At 42.4% G+C, this 26,329-nt stretch overlaps 1 protein-coding gene, 1 non-coding gene and 1 pseudogene across 2 annotated transcripts; 1 reads left to right on the top strand and 2 right to left on the bottom strand.

Annotated features, from left to right (window-relative positions):
• Window positions 1–426: 426 nt before the first annotated feature.
• Window positions 427–499, bottom strand: trnak-uuu (transfer RNA lysine (anticodon UUU)). Its single transcript has one exon. It is a non-coding gene; the product is annotated as a tRNA-Lys (tRNA).
• A 5,764-nt stretch (window positions 500–6,263) lies between these two features.
• On the top strand, window positions 6,264–17,319 carry LOC112071706 (WW domain-containing adapter protein with coiled-coil). Its single transcript, XM_024139151.2, has 13 exons — window positions 6,264–6,526; window positions 6,777–6,810; window positions 7,538–7,724; window positions 8,495–8,574; window positions 10,210–10,325; window positions 10,639–10,733; window positions 11,113–11,373; window positions 12,732–12,854; window positions 13,475–13,626; window positions 13,818–13,903; window positions 14,564–14,732; window positions 16,481–16,608; window positions 16,695–17,319. Exons 1-13 carry the CDS (start codon window positions 6,486–6,488, stop codon window positions 16,762–16,764), a joined length of 1,542 nt encoding a protein of 513 aa, XP_023994919.1. The 5' UTR covers window positions 6,264–6,485; the 3' UTR covers window positions 16,765–17,319.
• A 6,708-nt stretch (window positions 17,320–24,027) lies between these two features.
• On the bottom strand, window positions 24,028–25,433 carry LOC112071709 (adiponectin-like; annotated as a pseudogene).
• Between the last annotated feature and the right edge of the window lie 896 nt (window positions 25,434–26,329).

The following is a 26,329-nucleotide window of genomic DNA, read 5'->3' as shown; positions in this document are numbered from 1 at the left end:
TGACTTTCGTGACTCCTCTACTTGGTTGGAATATGTTTGTATGCTTTTATAAGCGGGGCGCTGTCCTCAGATAATTGTATGGTATGCTTTCGCAGAAAAGCCTTTTTGAAATCTGACAAAGCGGCTGGATTAACAAGAAGTTCATCTTTAAACCGATGTATAACACTTGTATTTTTGTGAATATTTATTATGACTATTTCTGTCTTTTGACTTTGGCACTCTGCGGTTTCACCGGATGTTGTCGAGGTGGCTTGCTAGCATAACACCTGCGCCAGAGAGGTTAAACCTGGAGGTACAGATTAAAATCCTAAAGTCTTCAGACTAAGATATTTTGGCTCCGGGAGTGTATTGTCCACATGTGAACATGTCATGGAAAATGAAAGTATAGAAAGACTGCCTGCTGAAGGAAGGTGAACTTTAAAGCAACACCTGAACAGGGACTTGAACCCTGGACCCTCAGATTAAAAGTCTGATGCTCTACCGACTGAGCTATCCAGGCTCTGCCATCTCTTATTTTCATACACCTAACCTGCTGGGAAGAGGCACGTGCTGATGAGGGGGCATTGTCAGATGGTACATTTCCCCAGAGAACCAGGCCTCCATTCCAAAGGATACAGTCAACAAAATCTGAACTAGGCATCCCCTCCAAAGATGCAATTTGTCAAAGACTTTGTGGCGCAATGGTTGTGACTCCAGATCAGAAGGTTGAGTGTTCAAATCACGTTGTGGTCAGTGTTTTTATGTGTGCAATCTCTGCCTTCTTTACTCAATGAATCAGCACAAGTACCAATGTGGCTTTACAGTACTAATCTCGCACAAAAACTAACAAACCAATGCTGCTTTACATGACAATTGTCTCTCACAAAAACCTGGCACACTGCAAATTCCAAAATCAGATGATGCCGTGTGATTGACAGACTTAAATCAGTCTTCGAACAGGGAGTTTACCTTCTTATGGCTTGGGGGCAGTATTTTGACATCTGGATGAGAAGCGTGCCTAAAGTAAACTGCCTGTTTCTCAGGCACAGAAGCTAGGATATGCATATAATGGGCAGATGTGGATAGAACACACTCTAAAGTTTCCAAAACTGTTCAAATAAGGTCTGTGAGTATAACAGAACTGATATGGCAGGCGAAAAGAAAACTGGGGAATATCCATCCAGGAAGTGGCATTTTTTTGATGTGGGTAGTTTTCAATTGAATGCCTATTGAGTTTCTAATGGGTTAGGACCCAGATTGCAGTTCCTATGGTTTCCACTAGATGTCAACAGTCTTTAGACGTTGTTTCAGGCTTGTTTTCTGAAAAATGAAGAAGAATGAGAACTTTCTGTCAGTGGACTGAGGAAGCATGCAGTGCTGGTTTGAGCATGTGACAGAGTGCACGCCCTTCGTTGTTTTTCCTTTCTATTGAATAAGCTATTGTCAGGTTGAAATATTATCGATTATTTAGACAATTGACAACATGAGGATTAATTATAAAAATCGTTTGACTTTTTTCGACAAACTTTACTGGTACTTTTAGGATGGATTCGTCTGCATGTTTTGACCTCCTTTGAGCCAGTGTATTACTGAACACAACGCGCCAACAAAACTGAGTTTTGGGGAAATAAAGAGGGACTTTATCGAACAAAASAAACATTTATTGTGTAGCTGGGACTCTTGTGACTGCAACCAGATGAAGATCTTCAAAGGAAAGTGATTAATTTTATCGCTATTTCTGACTTTCGTGACTCCTCTACTTGGTTGGAATATGTTTGTATGCTTTTGTAAGCGGGGCGCTGTCCTCAGATAATCGCATGGTATGCTTTCGCAGTAAAGCCTTTTTGAAATCTGACAAAGCGGCTGGATTAACAAGAAGTTAGTCTTTAAACCGATGTATAACACTTGTATTTTTGTGAATGCTTATTATGACTATTTTTGTCTTTTGAACTCTGCAATTTCACCGGATGTTGTTGAGGTGGGTTGATAGCAGAACACCTGTGCCGGAGAGGTTAAACCTGGAGGTTCAGATTAAAAATCCTAAAGTCTTCAGACTAAGCTGTTTTGGCTCCGGGAGTGTATTGTCCACAGGTGAACATGTCATGGAAAAGGCCTCCATTAACAGCAACATCATTAGCAACACAAACAGCAACATTAACAGCAAAAGTAACAGTAACAGCAACATTAACAGCAAAAGTAACAGTAACAGCAACATTAACCTCTCTTGGGCACGTGAGACTGTAGCGTCCCTCCTCTTCAACAGCCAGTGAAACTGCTGGGCGCCAATTTCAAATACAGAAATACTCATTATAAAAATTCAGAAAACAAAACATATTTTACATAGGTTTAAAGATTAACTGCTTGTGAATCCAACCACGGTGTCAGATTTTAAAAATGCTTTACGGTGAAAGCATACCTTACGATTATTTGAGAACATAGCCCACTAGACAAATCATTACAAACAGTAGCCAGCCAGGTAGAACAGTTACACAATTTAGAAATAGAGATACAATTAATCCCTTACCTTTGATGATCTTCACATGCTTGCACTCAGCAGACATTCATTTACTCAATAAATGTTTGTTTTTTTCCGATAAAGTCTCTTTATACCCAAAAACCTCAGTTTTGTTCGCGTGTTTTCTTCAGTAATCCACAGGCTCAAACGCAGTCAAAACAGGAAGACAAAAAAATCCTAATTGTATCCGTAAATTTCATAGAAACATGTCAAACGATGTTTATATTCAAACCTCAGGTTGTTTTTAGCCGAAATAATCTATAATATTTAAACCGGACAATAACGTTGTCAATTTAAAAGGTAAACAAGAAACGCACTCTCTCGGTCTAGCGCAGGAAAAAGCTCTGTGACACCGCAGGGTCCACTCATTCAGACTGCTCTTACTTCTTCATTTTTCAGAATACAAGCCTGAAACAATTTCTGAAGACTGTTGACATCTAGTGGAAGGCATAGAAGCTGCAATTTGAGTCCTAAGTCAATGGATACTGAATTGGCATTGAATAGAAAACTACAAAACTAAAAGAAAAAAGAGGATTATGGGAGAGTGGGAATATTCAGTGTTCAGTGTTAGAGTTGACATTAATTGTAGCCAAACTGAAACATTACCCATTGGTGTGAAATGAATTATCTTAATGCTGAAAACGGTCCGCCATGATTTCACTCTGTATAGAATAAATAATATCTCTTTAAAACAAAGCTTTGCCTCAGATAGGTAATAGTGACATAGTCAATGGATATACAGTATGGGGACACTTGTACTCCTCTACAAAATCTTTCTGTCTCTATATCCATTCCTTCTTCCAAACCGGATTCAGAACTGTGACGGTGGGGGTACTATTACAGTACATCACAGACGATGTACATCTGTCCTATTCATTATTATAGTAGTAGGTCATAGCGTGTAGTTGTGGAAATGCAAGAGGGATGTACACTGTGCACACCGTAGCAAAAAGCGTTTTGCAAGGGAAAACGAAGAGACGAGGCAAAGGTTCAGGCAGTCCCTCCTCGTTTCAGCCTGAGTTGGTTCCTAGTGAATAMTACCCAGTGGATCCCTCTTGCGTTTCCATTGCTACACACTATGACATATTGTAATTGTACGTGATAAACGTTCTCAGATATCATTAGTATATCATAACTGTAGCATTGCCGTTAACATCACAGTAGATAAAGCCAGTTTCACCTTGACCAGTTGGTGGAATCTCCTTTCCATGATCACCCTTTTTAGAAACGCAATGTCCTCATTTCTGTCCATTATAGGTTTCATCCCAGAGATCACACTCCTCTCCCTCCATTTACAAGAGGGTCAGTGGGAGGGTCATAAATAACCCATCATTGCAGAGGACAAGGTCAGGGATCATGAGGGAGGAGTCAAAAGGTGTCAGAGGTCAAACCAAGGGTGTGGTGAAAACATCAGCTAGGGGAGCCCATGTAAGGTATTCCCAAACATACCATCTTATGACATCTACATGTCAGTTTGCCCAAATAGTCAAAGTCTTCCTTTACACACACTGGTCTAGTCTGACTTTCAGGGTAAATATTAATGCTGTGCAGGTCACAGGTCACTCCATCACACAAACACACTCCTCTAAATGTACCTCCTGGTCCAGTGGAAAGACTCAGCAATACACCTTGTCTGTGGAAAGATAGCATTCTGAGAATGTTGATATCTGCATGCAGTAGTGACATTTGGCTGTATTCACTCATCCTTTTATTTTCTATCAAGGCAAGTATTTTTTTTTTTTCATTATCAATCGGTATTAGATATGTACTGGTTGACCAACTTGGATAGTTGCATTGGCTGGCACGTCATTCCTAAACAAAAGACTACAGAATTATGATCTGACCTATTATCAGAGATGACATTTACTGGAGCATACGGTGAACCTGTCCTGTTCTGTGGAGTTTCAGCCTCAGATGTTTAATGAAGATCTTAAAGGAGTAGAACAATGAAAGGAAACAGCTGTGGTCCGAAGTCGTGTTTCTTTGTATGGTATTGCTGCCACCAAGTGGATAAGATAGGCTATGATATGTCCTTTTTGAAAACATTTTTATTTATTTAACCTTTATTTAACTAGGCAAGTCAGTTAGGAACAAATTATTATTTACAATGACGGCCTACCTCGGCCAAACCCGGACGACGCTGGGCCAATTGTGCCCCGCCCTATGGGACATGTCCTGTTTTGAAAGTCTATTATTTTGTTTTGTGTGGTACCCGACTGATTTCAGATAGAACTCTCTGTGACTCTAAGGCTGCGTTCACACAGGCAGCCCAATTCTGATATTTTTTTCCCCACTAATTGGTATTTCGACCAATCACATCAGATCTGTTTTACATACGGATCTTCTTCAGAGCTGATCTGATCGGTCAAAAGACCAATTAGTGAAAAAAAAAGAKAAATAATTACGCTGTCTGTGTAAACATAGCCTCATTGAACGCAAGTCTTTCAATAGTCCACAATCTTTCTACAGTCCACATGGCGCCATGTCATTGAAGTGTAAGTTCACTCTCACCCAATTATATAAGTCTATTCTCTCACCACGGAATCACAGCTTTTCAGTCCTTCATATGGCATCATTGATTGATTGTACACTGAGACAGATCAATCAGCCTCTGTGGAATACAGAGGCTAACTATTGTATTGATAACTATTGTATTGATAACTATTGTATTGTGTGTATTGTGTGCCCCCCCCCCCAAAAAAAAAAGACTCATTCATTTAAAGAGAATAGGAAAAACTAAGAAATGGTGCTTAATAAATCAGACTAGCTGTGGTGAAATAAAAAAAAGTTTGCATCCTGTTCGTGTCTAAAGTGCTGCATTTATTCTTCATTATTCTTCATTTATTTGTTTGTTTTTCAATTCTCTAGAGCTATAGGATTAAAAAAAGTGTAAATAAAGTTGCTGTCAATATGCAATTCAGCAAGCTCAGTACAGTCCAAATAGGGTAACACTCACCAGAGAGAAGGTGGGKGTCCATTTGAACATCCACATGCAAACAGAACAGGAGACAAAAATACAGTACAAGCAATGAGAGCCAGTCTGAACCAGACAGTATTAGCCCAATGCGACTTTCACCAGTTTCCTTCCCCTTAAAAGTGTACCAATCAGTTGTATATCGTTGGTTCCTTCAGACCTGAGTGGACTAAACTGGGCATTGGTAATCAAGGCCAGATAAAGGGATGGTCTGATGTCACCTCATCATTAGGCCTATACAGACAGACAAGGATACAGAAAGACAGCATCGGTCCTGATCAGTAGGTTATACAGAACAGGGTCAATCAAAAAAAGGCTATCCGGGCTGTGTTCTTACTGGTACCGAAGGGCAAGTGTATGTGGGCTTTTGTCTCAGCCTAGTGCTATGAAATTCAATTAACTTTTAATACTTTGATTAGTTATAATGGGTTGTACTGTGCACAGCCCATGGACGAATGAAAAACACTAGGGTAGAGACTAGAGGTTGGTTTATAATTCTGTCATGTTGCATTGTGCCCTTTGAGTTGTTTAACTTTAGATTATCAGACATACTGGGCTGGGGCAGGGAAAGTGCAAAGACCTACCTACCCCTTGTATCAATACTTTTTTAGCATCAAATGTTATTGGCCATGTGTATTCTCAGAGGTGGGCTTTGTTGTTATTTCAACCACTGCAATTYGTCTGACTGCATTGCAAATCATTGATTAGCTGAAGGGTTTGCGAACCTTTTYCGACAAGGGAGTATCCCGGAAATAGCTAAATGTGGAGGCGGGGCTGATTTCATTGCTACGCSTGTTTCCTTTCACTGGCACTGCACAGAAGAGATTGTGCAGTTTAGGCGAGCAAATAATGGACCAAAGGCCAACATAGCTATCCACTGTGCAAATCTAGTTGGTGGCTTCCCAGCTGGCTAACTAATTACCGAGACATCACCAAGATAAATTAACTGAAGACGATAATAATATTTTGTTGTCAATAGTTCACCCCCTCGCGCACACACACATCAACACGGCATTGATGGTAATGCATACAAGGAAACAACCGAGACTCAGCGATGGGTAAACGACAATACATTTTGTCACTTCTCTTTGACAGCTCTACCCTTCCCTTGACATAATAATGTTAGCTATGTAGCTACGGTTTTCATTTATCTAGCTAGTTAGKTACAACTAGCTAACTACGTTGTCGCTAGGTAACTAACGTCAGTAGCTACAGTGGCTAACTAGTTAGCTAGTGTCATATTTTTGCAGCATCAACATTTCAAATGTGTGCCTATAGCTAGCTAACTTTCTTTTGTCTATATTTCAGGTGTAACGACCGAAGGGATTCACAACCCTATCAGGTAAAGCAAGTGAATATAGCACGCTAGCTAGCTACGYAATTAGCAAGTGTGTTAGCTAGCTAACGTACGTTAACTCGTAAGGCAGGCAGGCCTTTAGKTGGCTTTAGTTTTGCAACTCAAAAGCCTTGGCTCAGGATTTGGCAAAATAGCGTTAACGTCAGTGAACACAAGTTGGGCAACAAATAGTTAGTTAATAATGTTGAACAATAACTAATAGTTAACCAACAACCTAGCTGCCGACTGTATTTCCCTTGACGTAACATTAGCCAGSTAGTCGTTAGCCAACTAACGTTAGCTAGCTATGTTTATCTTTACGCAATAGCTAGCTAACTTAAATACAGTCCTTGATAGCCAGTTARATAGCAAATGGAGCATAACCATCTAATATATTAGCTATCTATCTTGATAGTCTGAATACTGCACAAAGGGTGGATTTAGTAACCATTGTAGTAACTTAGAATACGTAAAATGGCTCAAATTGCAGTACAAGAAATTTACAAATGTAGACAAAAATAAGTGGGTTAAGGAAGCTAGTTTGCTAGCTGTGCAAAAAACAACGTTACTAAAGGTTGTGCATACATAGCTAGGCAGGAATGAAAAGTACAGCACAATCAATGTCAAGAGTAGGAAGTAGGCCTACAGTATCATATGTCAGTGGGTGGAAAGGTGTTCATCCATAAAGAGGAAACGTTGTATGTTGACTGACACAAGCCTATATGTATTGCAGACCCACAAATCCCAGCCCAAGAGTCAATCTACCACCCTTCACCGTCACGATAAATTGCGAGATGGGTTGTCAGATCCTACACCACCCTACAAAATGCTCCGACACTCTGATGAAAGTCCAGTCAATAAGCACAGTGACGGACACAGCAAAACAAAAACATTTCACACACTCCGAGGCCAAGATGGTGGTAAGCCCAAAGAGAAAGAACCTAGCTAAAGAACCTTTTCTCTGTATTTTGGTATTATTACTTAAATGTTTTTGCTTGTGTGCACAGAGAAGCTTACTTTTTATTAGCCAGTTCAGATATCTTAGCCTGGTCCTAGATATGTTTATGCTGTTTAGCCAATTCCTGTGGGCCTTGTTATGCCAAACAACCCTAGGAGTTGGCTATACAGCACCATCATATCTGGGACCAGGCTTGAAATAGCCTACATCAAACTGTTGATTTACACTGTAAATTGGGCTATTGAAAGCTTTTGGACTACTTCCGCATACATGACACCTGCTCAAAACATGCATAGCTACTTGTACACAACAAGACGTTGAGTCTGTAAGGCCCAATTCATGACTRAAGATATCCACACAAAACTGTTGTTCAAGTCTATACACAGACATCAATGCAAGATTAACATGAGAAGTTATGTTGCTGAAGTTCCACAGGGGCTTTTTTAACTAGTAAACTCAACGTTGTCTTGTCTAATGAGAGAGTATTGTAGATTGAAGAAACTGCAGTGCACCTAGGCTAGCTACATTACTATGATTCTCTTGCGCACTAAAGTATACATTTTTGACACACTGTACCTTTGTACTTCATGAAATGGAAAGGTGCTGTAAATTCCATGGTACTGCAAACATCCTTTGTTTATTGGATAGGGGGTAGCCTAACCTGTCATGTCTATGGTTGCTAATAGTGTGGTCTCCTTTGTAAATGTTCTCATCATATCGTTTCTTTTAAAGGGACCAGCTGCTCTCCGCAAGAGAATTCTCACAACCACAGCTCCAACTCGCACTCAAATCAAAGCAAGGCGTCAGACACAGTAAGATACCTTGTTTGTACTTGAACCAATGATTTCTGAAAGTAGGCATCCACCAGGCTGGGGTTGTAAAGCATCATGGGTCTCTGAGCCACAGGACAAGCTCAACGACTGCTGMTTGTTTACAGTTCAGTTTTGTGTGACAAATTATGTCAATCAGCTCTGTCAGGATGTTGTGTAAAGGATGATCGTTCTCTGGTGTTTGTCTCCATCCATCCTCATGATAATCTGTCCATTAAGAGACTTTTTTTTTTCTTCAGCTCACAAGAGTTTTTGTATTTTTGCCTTGTCGTGAGAATTTTCAATCCCAATGATAATAACTAACAATTAATAGCTTTGACCAATCCCCGAGGTTTGTAAGACCATGGGTTTAATAATAATCAGGCAAAGACTCAGTTTATGCAAAAGGTTAGTACAGTTTATTCAGAGAACGTTCTAAAGTCAAGAATACAAAGACATCCATTTTATGCCATGCTCCTTAATTCCGCACATACTTTCAAACAGTAGATATCCTACGCACATTCGTACACACGAWCAGTAGGTGAGTTGTATCCTTCTCCAGAGTTCTCAGCACTGTGTATCACTGCCCAACCGACAGTTCCATTCCCCCGAGATTAGAGAAACCTTGAAGTACTCCCTGTCCTATCATGTGTTTCTCAGAGTTCTAGCCAGGTCTATTTTCTTAGGCACACACATTTCTCACTTTCCCAGTCCAACCTAGTTGGACTTGTGTTTAATACTTTAATTATTCCTTATACATGCTACATAACCTATAATCCCTAATGGTTAAGTTTCAGGGTAGAATTATTTAATCATTATCTTTAAGCATATAAATKATTTTATCAWGTTTACATTCACAACCAGAAACAAACCCCTCATCTGCAGAGAAACAATGGACTAGAGTTACTTTCTCATTGAGTTATCAGCCCCTGGAACTGAAGGGTTAGCTCAGCATACACTTTTGTCAAGAAATTACCTGATKAATGGCCCTGAGCCTGGCCAAGTATCACTGCTAGCCCTGTTGGGCACATCCTCATAGCCCCAGCTGTAAATCTWTCCTCTATATCGGCAGGGTAACACAGATATGCAGAGTTTCAGCATGTAGACATACACCCTGACAACCACATTTGATTGAGGCAGACTAGCCTAAATAGTGTGCAGGATCAGCTTGCTTTTATTAATAGGGMTAGGTCTATAGATATACATCTGGATGTGAGAAAGGGCTTGGGGACTGACAATGGCCATACAGAGACTTGATGTCTTATAACATTGCTTTATTCTATTCAAAATATTTGTATCTAACTCCAAATAAGGTTAAAGTGTTATCCCCCCCCCCATATAAACTGTAAAATGGTTATAAGCATGAGAGGCCCAACGTTAGACCTAATACTTTATTGAGCAAGTCAAATCAAATTTTATTAGTCACAGGTGCCAAATACAACAGGTGTACAGTGAAATGCTTACTTTACAAACCCCTGTATCTCCCACTGGATTTCACACTAGAATCTGATTACTAGCCGCTAGCCTTTTAACCTGATTTTCCAAATGTAGTCCTACTTGAACCCAATGTTTGTGCACTCTGCTAAACCTACGCTAGTGTTAGTTAGTTGACCTTTATGTTGTGCCTTCTTCCCTCAGCCTCACGAGCCTGCAGATGACTGGTCGGAGCACATCAGCTCCTCGGGCAAGAAGTACTACTACAACTGCAGGACTGAGGTCTCCCAGTGGGAGAAGCCCAAAGACTGGCTGGAGAGGTAAGGTCTCGACCAATGGAAAAACAATGTCTCACTCATAAACGTCATAGTCTTCTTCTCTTTAGCCTCAACTCTTCCGTTTCTACCTTAAAACGCAATACAGTCCAATATGGCCGCCCGGGGGCCCAATATTCCATWTTTCTGAACCTCATCGATTGAACTATAGCATGCTGAAAGGTCCCATAACTTAGATTGGKAGAGTACACATTCTGACATTAACACTCCCATACTGTATTCAACCAGCAGTTTAACACTGTTTAATTAAATRTAACCCTGACAATGACCTTCAGTTTCTGTATTTCGTTGTGTCCAGAGAGCAAAGGCAAAAAGACCCGTCTAAGAGAGAGTCCAACACGTTCCCTAAAGACCGGGACTACAGACGAGAGTCTGTAGACACAGCCACCACAAGTAAGTATGAAATCTACAGAGGAGGTCGTTTATGGGAGTTGTTGTCTAAGATTCAGATACACTAACCACATCTGGATTTTGATGTCTGATTCTTTAAATAAAACTTTGTTGTTATAGTATGACTATACCTTTGAAATGTGAAATCATCTACAGTCTTAGAAWTTGGCCGCGTGTCGATGGTATGAAGTGACTTATTTCCTCGTCCTCTCCTTCCTCTGCACTGATCTGAAAAGACTTGACAACTGTATGCGTTATGGCTATCACCTTTTCAATGAACAAAATGGAGACGAGGACAGCAAGTCTGTCTGAACCACAGAGAGGTGCATCCTATCTATCAAGCCAGAGTCTCTTCAGTCTTGTTCTTCCTTTCCCTCCACAGAGAGTACTTCAGGGGACAAGTCGTCCTCCAACACTGCTCCTTCCCAGTCATCTTCCTCCACCAATCCGGGCCTGAACCAAGCCTCTGGCTCTAACCCCACCCCCTCCTCTTCCTCCTCCATGGTCTCTGTGTCCCCCTCTGTCCAATCCCAGGCCTCGGGCCTTCTCCAAGACCCCGCCCTGCTGCGGCAGCTCCTCCCAGCGCTGCAGGCCACCCTGCAGATGAGCAATGGCAGCATGGACATGGCCAAGATCAACGAGGGTGAGTTGCCCAACACCACATTTCTCCTTCTTGAGCTTTAGCAGACCTGGGTCCAAATAGCTCTGCCTGAAAATATGACTTGGGGTTCAAAGGGCAACTCTGGAGTATGATGTAATCATTGTAACTAGATGCAGCATAGGTATTGAAAAAAAGCCTTTGCTATGCTGAAATGTGAAACACAAATTTGGATTCTCTGATGTCTGAAGTGATCATATGACAACAAAGCCAGTGGTTTTGGCTTCAGAAGGGTCTTTTCATAGCAGGTTAGGAGAAACTAAAAGAACTATCAGTCTGGTCCGTGACTCGAAAACATGCCATCTGTGTGAAGTCCCTAGCTGTACACTATCTAAGATTGAACATGCTACTGATGGGTTCCCCTAAGCTGCGTACACTATCTAGTATTGAAAACATGCATCTGTTGGTACCACTAGCTCTACACTATTAGCCGAACATAGACTTAGTTAGCGTCCCTAAAGCTGACCTACTCAGATTGAACATGACATGGTATTGCCCTAGCTGTCGCTATACATAGCCGGAACATGCATCTGTCGGTCCCTAGCCGTACACTATGCTAGAGATACAATCCCAAACATGCATCATGTCAGGTCACCTAAGCGACACATCTAGTTGAAGCATGCATCTTTTGGTCGTAGCTGTCACAGCTATCTAGAATATGAACATGCATCTGTTTGTCCCTAGCTGTTCTCTATCATAGCCAAATCGAATATATGAATCCCAGATCAGTTATTTCAGAAGACATCCCATTGGGTTTGATTTCTAAAGTTTCTCTTACTCAGACAGGAGCAGATATTGAATAGGCTTAATTCACCATATCGAGATAAAAGGGGTAACTCAATTGAGGGAAGGGGTTGGTGGGTCCTATTCTTGTGAATGGGCGATCCTGAGAAAATCGCTTCTCGTCGACCACATGGGTTGTAAATGTAAAATCATCTCATTAAACTACTGATTCAATGACAGTTTTGTGTAGCCTATAACCCTCAAACTCAACTCTGCACCTCAAAGCCAGTTCCACTGCTTTGTCTCATTGTTCCCCTCTAATCGGGGACTGCTTTAGACCTGGGACACCAGGTGTGTGTGTGCAATTAATTATCAGGTAGAACAGAAAATAAGTAGGGTAAGAGTTCAATATCATGTCTGCTCATCTCTTTTCTACAATTGCTTATTGTATAATGCTGCCTTTTGAAAATCATTGTCACTCAACAACACGTCTCTCTTGATATTCATGTATGGACTGGTCTGTGTGTGTTGCATACATAGCACGCATATGGGTGCCTGTATCTGTGTTTTTGGTTGTTTGTGTATGTTTCTCATTGTCCTGTTTTTCTCCTCTCCTCTAGTCCTCGCGGCTGCTGTTACCCAAGCTTCCTTGCAGTCTATGCTTCATAAACTCCTCACTGCTGGACCATCTGCTTTCAACATCACTGCTCTTCTTTCCCAAGCTGCTCAACACTCCAACCAAGGTATGGCTGCTGTCACACGTCATCACCTTTTTTGATGCCTCTCTCTCTTTGTCTGTCTGTCTGTCTGTTAGAATGGTTTTTCATTCCAGTGTCTCCTGGTTGATGTATAGAACTAGGATATATAGAATTACATTTCAATTCAGATGGAAATACATTGGGAGGATTCTCCTATTGGATATTTTCAGGGTAGCTGTTATTGTTGGGAGGATTTTCCTATTGGATATTTTCAGGGTAGCTGTTATTGTTGGGAGGATTTTCCTATTGGATATTTTCAGGGTAGCTGTTATTGTTGAAAGCTTGAACTGAAGATTTGACCAATGTCTTTCAAGAAGATGTATGGGCATCGTTCAGTTCAGGGCAACGTCTGCTAGTTTTTGTTGTTGAATAATCTATCACACTTTGCTATTGATGTATTTAACCAGGGTATTCCTCTAAGCGACGATAGCCACGGCTTTTCATTAACGTTTTGGATGCATAAGAAAAAAGCAACCTTTACAATGACTCATGTCTTTATAGGYATATTTATAATGTAGTTATACCCTTTGTGCATGTGAGATTAAGGCTGTGCTTATTACAAATAGTACCTTTGTCTTATTCGCCTCCTGGACACAAACCAATAGCRGCCCTGCAGGCAAGTCAGTCGCCCATATCGCTAACGTCGGACGCCTCCTCGCCACGCTCATACGTGTCGCCCAGRAATGGCACGCCCCAGACCAACCTCCTTACCCAGAAACCCCTGCTCAGCATGCCACCCGCCGCCTCCCAACCAAAGGTCAGCACCTCCACGGAAACTCTAAACTTGTCCAATGATATTGTGTTATGATCGAGGTGTATGGTTTTGTCATTTTAACCCTGTGATCTCAGTGTTTGTCTTTCTCCCCCCCACCTCACCATTCTTTTATCTCTGTCTTCCTCTGCTCTTTTCTTGCTTTTAATTTTCTTTCTTATTTTGTCCMTCTGCAGGTTACCCCAGTGAAACCAGGACCAGTTTCTCAGCAGGCTTCAGCAGAGAAACGTCCAGAGGACCCCCGAACTCTCCAACAGCGGAGGTACATAACACATTAGAGGCTGCTGCCCTATATACATAGACTTGCAATCACTTGACTCTTAAATAATGTTTACGTATTCTGCATTACTCATCTCATATGTATATACTGTATTCTACTGTATCTTAGTCTATGCTGCTCTGACATTGCTCATCCATATATTTATATATATTTTTTAATTGCATTCATTTACTTAGATTTGTGTGTGTTGTTGTGAAATTGTTAGATATTACTGCACTGTCGGAGCTAGAAACACSAGCATTTCTCTACACTGCAATAACATCTGGTAAACACGTGTAGGTGACMAATAAAATGTAATTTGTTGAATGGTTCTTAGTAGACACGGAGCATTACTTGTATGCCTCCACAATATACACAGCCTTATGAAATGGAAGTACAGCAGTCCTGTTTGTACCCTTGTCAGAAGAATAGTATCACTGGATGAGTGTGGACAAATGTCCTTATTCCTAATGTCACCTACCTCTGTGTCCCTGACCTAGTTGAGATGTACTTGTCTATGTCTGGAAGGGTTGTGTATATAGAAGCCCTATGATAGTAGCATCTTATCCAATCAACACAAATGTCTAGGTGTTACAATAGAGGTAGTTTCTGTCCCCCCCCCTCCCGCGGTCCTTATGCTTCTCTGCTGTCTCTCTCGTCCAGCGGTCAGGGGAGTCCGCCACCAGGACCTAACGGCAGCCACTCTGCTCCCAACGCTGCCTCAGGCCTCACCAGCCCTCCCGGCTCCTTCACTCCCTCGCTGGCCTCTCACTTTGACGAGAACCTCGTCAGGCACATCCAGAACTGGCCCGCAGAGCACATCGAGAAGCAGGTAGGACCTCCCACTGTGAAGTGGGGACAATGGGTTGCTCATTCAATGTGGAGTTAGTTGTTTAGAAAGGAATTGGTGCGTTCAACTCAAAACAGTTTCTAGTAGATGGTAGAATAAGGTATTTTGGGTGCACAATGGGATGCTCGTCATGAGTGAATGTCGAGTTAGTCGTTTTTATGTCAGAATGTCTGTCAACTATACGACTAATGGGTATTTAATTAATGTATTTAATACAGTCATTATCAAAATAACACCACACTGTGTGGATATAACCGTGATACACACACACTGCTACTGTTGAATCACGACTTGGACTAGTCATGCTTTGATGTTAGTAGGATATATGCATTTAATTGAGTTGTGTGCATATTATTATGAAACGGCAGTTTTATATTGCATTTAGTGTAGATTGGCACTACCATACAATCAAATGTTGTACCCTTAGATGGCAGTAGCAACACTTCCAAGGCCACTCAGGCCATTTCCTGTTTGGAGTTGATAAAAGAGAGGGCGTGGCTAAGCTCATTGTTTGGGATGCCATGTGGTGGTTGGATACTGTTTGGTTTGGGATGCCATGTGGTGGTTGGATACTGTTTGGTTTGGGATGCCATGTGGTGGTTGGATACTGTTTGGTTTGGGATGCATGTGTGGTTGGATACTGTTTGGTTTGGATGCTGTGTGGTTTGGGATAATGCAATGTGGTGGTTGGATACTGTTTTGGTTTGGGGATGCCATGTGTGGTTGGATACTGTTTGGTTTGGGATGCCATGTGCTGGTTGGATACTGGGTTTTGGTTTTGGGATGCCATGTGCTGGTTGGATACTGTTTTGGTTTGGGATGCCATGTGCTGGTTGGATACTGTTTGGTTTGGGATGCCATGTGCTGGTTGGATACTGTTTGGGATGCCATGTGCTGGTTGGATACTGTTTGGTTTGGGATGCCATGTGCTGGTTGGATACTGTTTGGTTTGGGATGCCATGTTGCTGGTTGGATACTGTTTGGTTTGGGATGCCATGTGCTGGTTGGATACTGTTTGGTTTGGGATGCCATGTGCTGGTTGGATACTGTTTGGTTTGGGATGCCAGTGCTGGTTGGATACTGTTTGGTTTGGGATGGCCAATGTGTGGTTGGATATGTTTGGTTTGGGATGCCATGTGGTGGTTTGGATACTGTTTGGTTTGGGATGCCATGTGGTGGTTGGGATACTGTTTGGTTGGGATGCCCATGTGGTGGGTTGGATACTGTTTGGTTTGGGATGCCATGTGCTGGTTGGATACTGTTTGGTTTGGGATGCCATGTGCTGGTTGGATACTGTTGTTTGCTGCTGCTAATGGAGACCTGGTGGACAGATGAGGGACCCCAATCCTTTTTCATGAACCATTTTAGTTCTAGTCAATACTATAAAGAGCTGAACTACCAAACAACGCTGCAGTTGGCTGGTCAGAAAGCGGGAGAGCGAGTAAGCTGCCTGCCTCGGGGCACACAGACGAGACATGCACACTTAAACTTTTGTACACATTTATGGAACCATTAGGTAGGCCTAGGACTCTAGGCAGGAGGCTTCTTGGTAGTCTGACTAACCGGTACTAAAATACWTTTCTGATTGGTATTTCCTTCAGAAGATGGCTTATTTAAACTTTTTTTTTATTTTTTTTTATGTTTTTCTCTGAAATTTGACCTCAATGCTTAAAGGTTCATGATGTGTATTTTGGTGCAACCCCTCACCCGGTTCTGCCTTTCTCTTCCAGGCAGCACGGTTACGGGAGGATGCCCACAACATGGGCAGTCTCTACATGTCTGAGATCTGCACCGAACTCAAAAACCTCCGCTCTTTAGTCAGAGTGTGTGAGATCCAGGCCACGCTGCGGGAACAGAGGTGAGAACAGGACACAAACACACACATTAGAAATGCTTATTCACGATAAATGGTTTATTTTCTTAAAACTGTTCATTTTCTCCCAGAATACTGTTCCTGAGACAGCAGAGCAAAGAACTGGACAAGCTGAAGAACCAGAACTCTTACATGGTCTGAGAACCTGTGTGGGAGACGAAAGACGGTGAACCGCTTTAGGCTGCGGGCGAAGCCTGCAACGCGGTCCTCTATGTGCCCCAGTCTGAACACGTCCGTACCGTCATGAACCAGAGGGCGTCTGAGGATACGGACAAGAGACTGGGCCTGTTGAAGACGTCATGGGTCACGCAATGAAGCGTACCACTGCCCAAGCCCCCGAAAAAGTGTAGATTTCGTCTAGGCATCCAAGATGTAAATTGTTCTATGAAACCGCAGGCTAAAATAATACAGAAGCCTTGTTGAGCTTTTCATGGACACCCAAACCAGTGGATTCTGAGAAACCTACATGTCATACCTTTTTGTTACCTGATAAACTCGGCTGGCGTCCTTTGGATTTGAGAAACTGTTGGACTGTGTTTGTTGCGGTTGATAGCCAGTTTTGGTTGGGAATGCATCTTTTTCTCCTCAGACTTGTGGCTTAACTGAAGTCTAGTGAACTGAATGGACTCCGATTGACTTGAGATGTATGAATCACCAACTGATTCCAGGAAGACTCAAACGCCAACACTTCTTCAGCATAGACGTGAAGTGGTGCATCACATTGCAGATAAGATATCGAACAGCCCACAGGTTATTCACAGCATCTTCTTAAAAGCCAACTTTGATTCCTTCCAGACTCATACAGTTGCTTCTATTCAGTGAGGAATCCTGAATTTAGCAGTCCCAGTTCGCTGAGTACTTTTTAAAAATGTGAGCTGACAAAGATTCTTAGCTGCTTGACAAGAGTTGTCTGTCGGTCCACGCTCCCGCCCCCCAGGATGGGAATAGTCTGTAGACTTAGTTACCTGTGACCCCTCTAACGTTGGGCCAGGAGACTTCTCAGAACATACTGTCCCATGGCGTAACCTGTAGGTCACCTCCCAGTCCCTATCACCAACCCCCAATGGGATCATGTGATAAAGGGCAACGTTCTCGTCGTCCGTGACCTCTGCATCAGAATCTCTCCTTTGATCTGTACTTGATCATTTTTCCCCTCTTCTGCTGAATTTTTTTATGTTTTGTAAGCTTGTCTGTTTTGTCTTCATCTTGAGTAATTAATTCCTTATGTGCAGTTTCTCTCGAGATTGTGAAAAGKGGTATTTAGTTTCACGTGGTTATGTAAACCTAAATTATTGTTGCACATTATTAATTGCGTTCTTGTGAAGATGATGTAAGGAGAGGGTGGAGATGATCTTATGTTCATGGGACTCACCTTTCTCTTGGCTATACCAGCTAATCCAGTACAGCACTAGTTAAATKGAGTCCGTAGTTAACGTTTGCTACATTTGTCTTACTGAAGTTAAACTTTTTTTGGGGGGCGTCAGTAATTAAACGTAACTATTTTACACAACAATGCTGTCTCACTCTTTCATATCCACAGACTTAGCTACTCCCTCCTCATCCTCAGACTTCTCCGATCAATCAGTGACATACTGTAATTGGGAAGGCACTGGCCAAAACTTTGGTCTTCAGAACTGGAGAACTCACTTTTCCGATAGTTGGGGATTAGAGGTTTTTGTGAGGATGGGGCGACCATAGCTTTGTATATTATTTCTTAAAAGTATATGAGAATAAAATACATTATTCTACCACATCTTTTGATATTCTCATTTTTTTGCCTGTTTGCTTTCACTGTTATCACTTTTATACCGACGTTTGCAGTTAAGCTGTTGCATTATTCCAGAGATGGTGACTGAAAAACAACACTGCCTCTCAACTGACAATGCAGAATGTCACTTTTATTACTGTACGGTGTAAACATGTTTGTTATCAAAATGTGATTGCTGCATTAATTCAGCATATTGGAAATGCTGCACAGTGCATAAGAAGCACAGTTGTGCTAGTTTAAAATGACATGACGCTCAATTGATCCCTTCATTGGACACAAGATGGCGATATTCAGCTAGCAATGACCTTGTCTTTCATATTTGTCTCCTAGATTCCCTTGGAGGCTTTTAATTTACACCGAACAAAAAATATAAATGCAACATGTAAAGTGTTGGTCCAATGTTTCATGAGCTGAAAAACAAAAGCATATTTTATTCAAATGTTGTGCACAAATTTGTTTACATCCCTGTTAGTGAGCATTTCTCCTTTGCCAAGATAATTAAATCGACCTGACAAGTGTGGCATATCAAGAAGCATGATCATTACACAGGTGCTCCTTATGCTGGGGACAATAAAAGGCCACTCTAAAATGTGTGGTTCTGTCACACATCACTGCCACAGATGTCTCAAATTTTGAAGGAACGTACAATTGGCATGCTGACTGCAGGAATTTCATTTTAGAGAATTTGGCAGTACGTCCAACTGGCCTCACAACCGCAGACCACGTGTAACCACGCCATCCCAGGACCTCCACATCTGTCTTCTTCACCTGCGGGATCGTCTGAAACCAACCACCCGGACAGCTGATGAAACTGGGTTTGCACAACCTGAAGAATTTCTGTACCGTCTGTCAGAAACCGTCTCAGTGAAGCTCATCTGCGTGCTCGTCATCCTCAACAGGGTCTTGACCTGACTGCAGTTTGGCGTTGTAGCCACTGGCATGCTGGAGAAGTGCTCTTCACGGATGAATCCTGGTTTCAACTGTACCGGGCAGATGGGAGACGGTGTTTATGGCGTTGTKTGGGAGAGCGGTTTGCTGATGTCAACGTTGTGAACAGAGTGCCCCATGGTGGGGTAATGGTATGGGCAGGCATTAGCTACGGACAACGAACACAATTGCATTTTATCAATGGCAAGTTGAATGCACAGAGATACCGTGGCGAGATCCTGAGGCCCCTTGACGTGCCATTCATCTACCGCCATACAACTGGCGACCGAAGTCAGCATCCATGCGCCCGGCCCGCCACAAGGACGTCCCGGACAAGGACGTCCCGGCCGGCCAAACCCTCCTAACGCTGGGCCAATTGTGCACCACGTCATGGGTGTCACGGCCGGCTGCGACAGAGCCTGGGATCAACCCGGGTCTGTAGGGACACCTCCAGCACTATGATGTTGTGCCTTAGACCGCTGCGCCACTCGGGAGACCCACATTTTGCATAGTTACAGAATAGACTTGATTCCTGCTCTTTCACTGCTGATTGCCATCTGATTAAACTGTGAGCTTATCACGTGGTTTGCATTGTGATGTTCCTCAGAATTTAGATTTGTGGTTTYATTCAGGAAATACAGTATAAATCTGTTAGCAGTTGTTACTCTTCAATAACACAGACCCCAAAGAAAATCAGGGGGAGGAAAAAAGGTTTATTCTTATTCAAAGAGGGCGAATCATGCAGAGAGGTAGATGGTAGATGTTCACGCTCCCCTGTCCCCAGTGATTCTCTCCAGTGAACAAAGGGACAGGATGTAGTTTATAACTCAGCCCTAGCCTGTGGTTGACCAATTAGAATTCCTTGCAATAAAACTGGGCCAATAGCCAAATAACAAGTATCCTATTTCAGGCTCACTGTATAGACRAATTCCTCCCATGGCTCTGACCCATTAATCAATAATTCCCCATTACAGAAAAAACTCTTTCCGTTGATCGTTAGTACTCTATTGACTTCTCGTCCTCTTAACCTTTAGTACTGTATTGTCCTCTTTCTCTGCGTTGTGTATTTATCTTCCAAATATTCTTATGAATCCAATCAGTGGACACATGCATGAATAGTTCCCCTTATTAATGATGTGATGGTGGCTAAAGCAATGAATGTGAGATTATTTCAGAAGCATTTAACAGTGCCTTCAGAAAGTAGTCATGCTCCTAGACTTACTCCACATTCTGTTGTGATATWYTTAAGCTTGCCATAACAAAAGGGTTGAATACTTAATGACTCAAGACATTTAAGCTTTTCATTTTTTATACATAAGAATAAAACATMTTTTTAAAACATAATTCCACGTTGGCTTTATAGGGTGTTTTGTGTAAGCCAGTGATAAAACATTTCAATTTAATCCTTTTTAAATTCAGGCTGTAACACAACAAAATGTGAAAAAAGTCAAGGGGTGTGAATAATGCACATTCACCAGCAATTCTGTATTTTCTACCATTTGTTATTGTAAGGAGCTATGGCATTTTAAGAGAACCGTGGTGAGGCATAAAATACTCATGTTCACATTTCTACCGTCTTTGATCGTCACAATTGCATTAGCAACATTACGATGACGTGGGTAGAGACGTAGAACATCAAACAGGAGATGGGGCATTCATTTACCAGTGGGGCCTTGATAGGCAGGTGTTAAGAACAACATGGGGGAGGCAGGTAGCCTAGCAATTAATAGCGTTGGGCCAGTAACCGAAAGGTCACTGGTTCGAATCTCTGAGCCGACTGGAATAGAAATCTGATGTGCCCTTCAGCTAGGCGCTTAAYCCTAAYTGCTCCTGTAAATTGCTCTGGATGAGAACGTCTGCTAAATGACCTAAATGTAACTTCTGTCATTGGTCTGGTTTCTTATCAATCAATAAGTGTCTGTCAACTAGAAAACCAACACATAGGAAACCCAGTCATATACAGTTGAAGTTGGAAGTTTACATACACTTAGGTTGGAGTCAATAAAACTTGTTTTTCAACCACTCCACACATTTCTTGTTAACAAACTATAGTTTTGCATTACACAAGTCATTTTTCCAAACAATTGTTTACAAAACAGATTATTTCACTTATAATTCACTGTATCACAATTCCAGTGGGTCAGAAGTTAACATACACTAAGTTGAACTAATGCTTTAAACAGCTTGTAAAATTCCAGAAAATTATGTCATGGCTTTAGAAGCTTCTGATAGGCAAATTGACATCATTTGAGTCGATTGGAGGTGTACCTGTGGATGTATTTCAAGGCCTACCTTCAAACTCAGTGCCTCTTTGTTGACATCATGGGAAAATCAAAAGAAATCAGCCAAGACCTCAGAAAAAAAAATTGTAGACCTCCACGAACAAGTTGGTTCACCTTGGGAGCAATTTCCAACACACTGAAGGTACCACGTTCATCTGTACAAACAATAGTACGCAAGTATAAACACCAAGGCCGTCATACCGCTCAGGAAGGAGATGCGTTCTGTCTCCTAGAGATGACCGTACTTTGGTGCAATAGTGCAAATCAATCCAGAAAACAGAAAAGGACTTGTGAAGATGCTGGAGGAAACGGGTACAAAAGTATCTATATCCACAGCAAAACGAGTCCTATATCGACATAACCTGAAAGGCCGCTCAGCAAGGAAGAAGCCACTGCTCCAAAACCGCTATAAAAAAGCCAGACTACGGTTTGCAATTGCACATGGGACAAAGATCTACTTTTTGGAGAAATGTTCTCTGGTCTGATGAAACAAAAAAAGAAGTGTTTGGCCATAATGACCATCGTTATGTTTGGAGGAAAAAGGGGGAGGCTTGCAAGACGAAGAACACCATCCAACCGTGAGCACGGGGGTGGCAGCATCATGTTGTGGGGGTGCTTTGCTGCAGGAGGGACTGGTGCCCTTCACAGAATAGATGGCATCATGAGGCTGGGAAATTATGTGGATATATTGAAGCAACATCTCAAGACGTCAGTCAGGAAGTTAAAGCTTCGTCACAAATGGGTCTTCCAAATGGACAATGACCCCAAGCATAATTCCAAAGTTGTGGCAAAATGGCTTAAGGACCACAAATTCAAGGTATTGGAGTGGCCATCACAAAGCCCTGACCTCCATCCTATAGAAAATTTGAGGGCAGAACTGAAAAAGCRTGTRCGAGCRAGGAGGCCTACAAACCTGACTCAGTTACACCAGCTCTGTCAGGAGRAAYGGGCCAAAATTAACCCAACTTATTGTGGGAAGCTTGTGGAAGGCTACCCRAAACRTTTGACCCAAGTTAAACAATTTAAAGGCAATGCTACCAAATACTAATTGAGTGTATGTAAACTACTGACCCACTGGGAATGTGATGAAAGAAATAAAAGCTGAAATAAATMATTCTCTCTACCATTATTTTGACATTTCACACTCTTAAAATAAAGTGGTGATCCTATCTGACCTAMGACAGGGAMTTTTTACTAGGATTAAATGTCAGGAATTGTGAGAAACTGAGTTTARATGTATTTGGCTAAGGTGTATGTWAACTTCCGACTTCAACTGTATATCAGTATTTGATATCACGTCCCTGAACAAGGCAGTTGTCTCCACACATCTCCATAAGATGTGTCTCCATAACATCTCCAGKTATTTCTTCATCTTCATCTATTGCTACTGTGTGCCTGACTAGTCTGACCGTTTAAGTGGCCAAGAGCATCATGATGTCTCATTAAAATGTAGTCTTASCATGATAGATCCTCCAGAACGAACATAGCTTAGTTCTAATTGGTCCACGAGCAAGTGATGTAATGTACATGGTCACCCATTGGCTCTAGACCTGGAGGTAGAATACCTAGGTCACTGCTAGAAGCCACTGCACACAGTACAGTAGTTTACACCGATCTCCAGTTTCTATTTGAGCCTCAGTGTTGGCATAGAGACAGGCACAGCTAAACGTCTGAGCAGGGGTTTTATTAGAATGAAGATGTTGTCAGTTTGGGAATTGCATCTGCCAATTAACTATATCCAATGAGAAAGATAACGGAATGTTGATATTGTACATGACAACTTTTAGATTCTGTCTCTTTTCTCCGTAGAGTCGGTTTCCAAATAAATATTCTCATGATGCTTTTCAGCCAGGCTAGGCGTAAGGGGAAGGGAGGGATGTAATTCCCCTTAGCACAGTTGTATGGCCATGGTCATCAAACCAGAAATAGGATATACTACTGACACACCGTAACCGACTGGTTGGCTGAATGGGATCCAGCAAATGTCTCAAGGGTGACTGGCCTGCCACACTCTCCCGAAGTGTTGGGGATACTTGCTCAAACCTGCCAACGTCCCTATTTTTTTCAGCAAAGCAAAAACTCCGTTGCTAATCTTGTTTACAAACCACTACGATGCAAAATGGCTATCTGACAAAAGAAAGCATAGCTGACTTCATTTTTACTATAACACATTTTTTCACAGACACTGCCCCCGTATGATGTGACACAGTCATAAAGCCATCTAGGTCATAAGCTGTTTCTGTGCACAACTTTGTTATTCAATTGTATATTAAATATAGTATTGCATTAATGTTTCTTAAATGCTAGAATCCAATAGATATRAAACCAACATTTTAAAACCCACATTTGAGAAGTTTAAAATATTCAGTGCATCTTTTTGAAAATGTAATAATGTAAGAAACAACTTATTACCCCTCCCCTCTCAGACCAGCCAGTGGGCAACGGAGGCCTATAGAGCAGTCAGGAAAAAGATGATACAGCCTACCCTAGTCTCAATATCTCCCTTCAAGACCTGCATAACCTCAGTATCTACCAAGTTCAACAGAGCGRAGTCTCCTCCTAGCCTCCAACACTCCCATGTCGGGATGCAAAAGAAACCCGGAGAAGATGGAATCGTTGGTGTTGTCTGCATACACCCCCCCTCCAAACTCCTCCGTAGATCTGCAGCCACACCTCGTCCCCAGACTCCAGCCTCAGTATGCTAGCCCCAGAGGCATGGTCTACATTGCCTTTTGTAGTACTGGTTATAGGTGAACATGATGGGCTTGTTGTTCTYGAACAGGCTCACCCGAGGATCTTTGGTGTCGACGGTGAGGTGGTACGTGAAGAAGTAGACCCAGAGGAGGGAGCAGGGGAACTTCCCGCTCACGTCATCGTAGTGGCGCTGCTCGTTGTGGAAGAAYTTGTTGAAGTGGATGGGCACGTTGGTGGCGGGGACGGGATCTGTCAGGCCCACGCTGAAAGAAGAGTGATACAACAGGATGCTCTCGCCCTACGCCCCCTTCAGACCGGGAAACCACAAGGACCGGAGGGCCGTTGTCGCCAGGCTCTCCATTCTCACCTGGTTCACCTGTACACACAAAGACCGGAGTAAGGGAGGATTTAGATGTCTGTATTGATGTTAATTGACTGTGCCTCATGGATAAAAATGACAAGTAAGTCATTGTGGGTTACTGTGATTAGATTTACTGTGAACTTTAGAAGATGTACCTGGCAGCAGCACAGTTTTACCTGTATCTCCTTTCTCTYCTCGTGGGCCATCATGCCCATCTCTCCCGTCTCTCCCTTGTTTCTCACTGTGCCCTGAAGTGCCTGGCWCTCCTCCCATCCACATGGCACAAGGCTGCCGGTTGTCAGGTGGTCCAACTTCTGCCCCAGGACTCTCGGGCTCTGCCACCTCCTCCGCTGCCGCCTCGTCATCTTCTGCAGCCGCCTCCTCGGCTGGTTCCTCCTCTCCATCTTCCTCCTGAGCCAGGCTCAAGTCCCCGGCCAGCAGCAGGCCCAGAAGCAGGCTCCCCAGCAGCTTCATGGCTCTTTCTATATAACCGCTCAACATAAAATCTTTGACACCAATGGAAACATTAAACAAACACACACTGTGATCTCTCACATTGGGACAAGGCAGCACCCCCCTCATCCCAAAGACAAGGATTCGTAAATACACTGAACAGAAATATAAACGCAAAATGTGTTGGTCCCATGTTTCATGAGCTGAAATAACAGATCTGACCTGAGGGTTGCGGTCTCTTACCTTGTCTATGTTTGTCCCCCTCGGAGAGACGAGTGTTCAGTGGCGTCCCCTCARACAACGAACCTCACTCAGCACGGCAGTGTGTCACGGTCCAGTTGTCTTGTGGCTAGTGTCCTTGGATGACATGTGTAACTGATTGCCTGTCATACTATATTTATCTCTGTCCCACATTATTTATGAACCCGCTGATCCAAAACGGCAGTATGACTTACAGAGCCCCTCCCCCCTTAACCCCTGGCAGTCCACTCTCCGACTCTCTGCCAGTCTGGTCACACTGTCAATGGTAGGGGGATTTAAGGTGACCGATTTCTCCCCTTAAACAGCATGTTCTGTTTTTAGTTTTTTTTTACCTGGTGAAACTTTTAATGAACGAGTGCCGATGTTTGTTTCTTGATGCATTTTYATTGTCTTTTCAAATGTGTGCAGCGCAAAACCCCATGATGTGAATAATCTTGTTCCAAGACAAACGACACACAAACCTCTCTTTGTTTGTTTGCCTTTATCATGTAGACTTGGTGTTGGAAGACCAATTTGACACATTTGTGGTGGCAAATTGTCCTCTGAAAAAGATTTTTGCAGTAGCAGTGTTCATTATTTAGTTTTCTAACTATCTGGAATTTTAATCCCAATTAAATTGAAAACCTTACATTTCACTTTTATTTGTTCTCGGTGAAATCAATCCATTAGTTACTAAAAACGGTGTGTGAGGCTTTATAAAAATGTGGATTAAAATCTCCAAATTACAACAAAGTGCTACCAGAATCTTCATCATGACATGATCTCAGAACCGATTAGTCAGTCATCTAATTCTGGAATTTTCTTTTGTCCCTTAGGACCACCGTATCAGATAGACCTATGAAGCACTGCCATAAACCTTATCTGCCAATATTATCAGAGATAACTCTCCTATTTGATATTCAGCCAACCCAACTACCTCATACACCATTCAAATCACAGCCTCCTCTCTGTGGGTAAGGA

The sequence above is a fragment of the Salvelinus sp. IW2-2015 genome, unplaced genomic scaffold (assembly GCF_002910315.2).
Source record: "Salvelinus sp. IW2-2015 unplaced genomic scaffold, ASM291031v2 Un_scaffold1690, whole genome shotgun sequence".
Lineage (NCBI taxonomy): Eukaryota > Metazoa > Chordata > Actinopteri > Salmoniformes > Salmonidae > Salvelinus > Salvelinus sp. IW2-2015.
The sequence above is the reverse complement of the archived record's forward strand: the minus strand, read 5'-3'. Positions and strand labels throughout refer to the sequence as shown.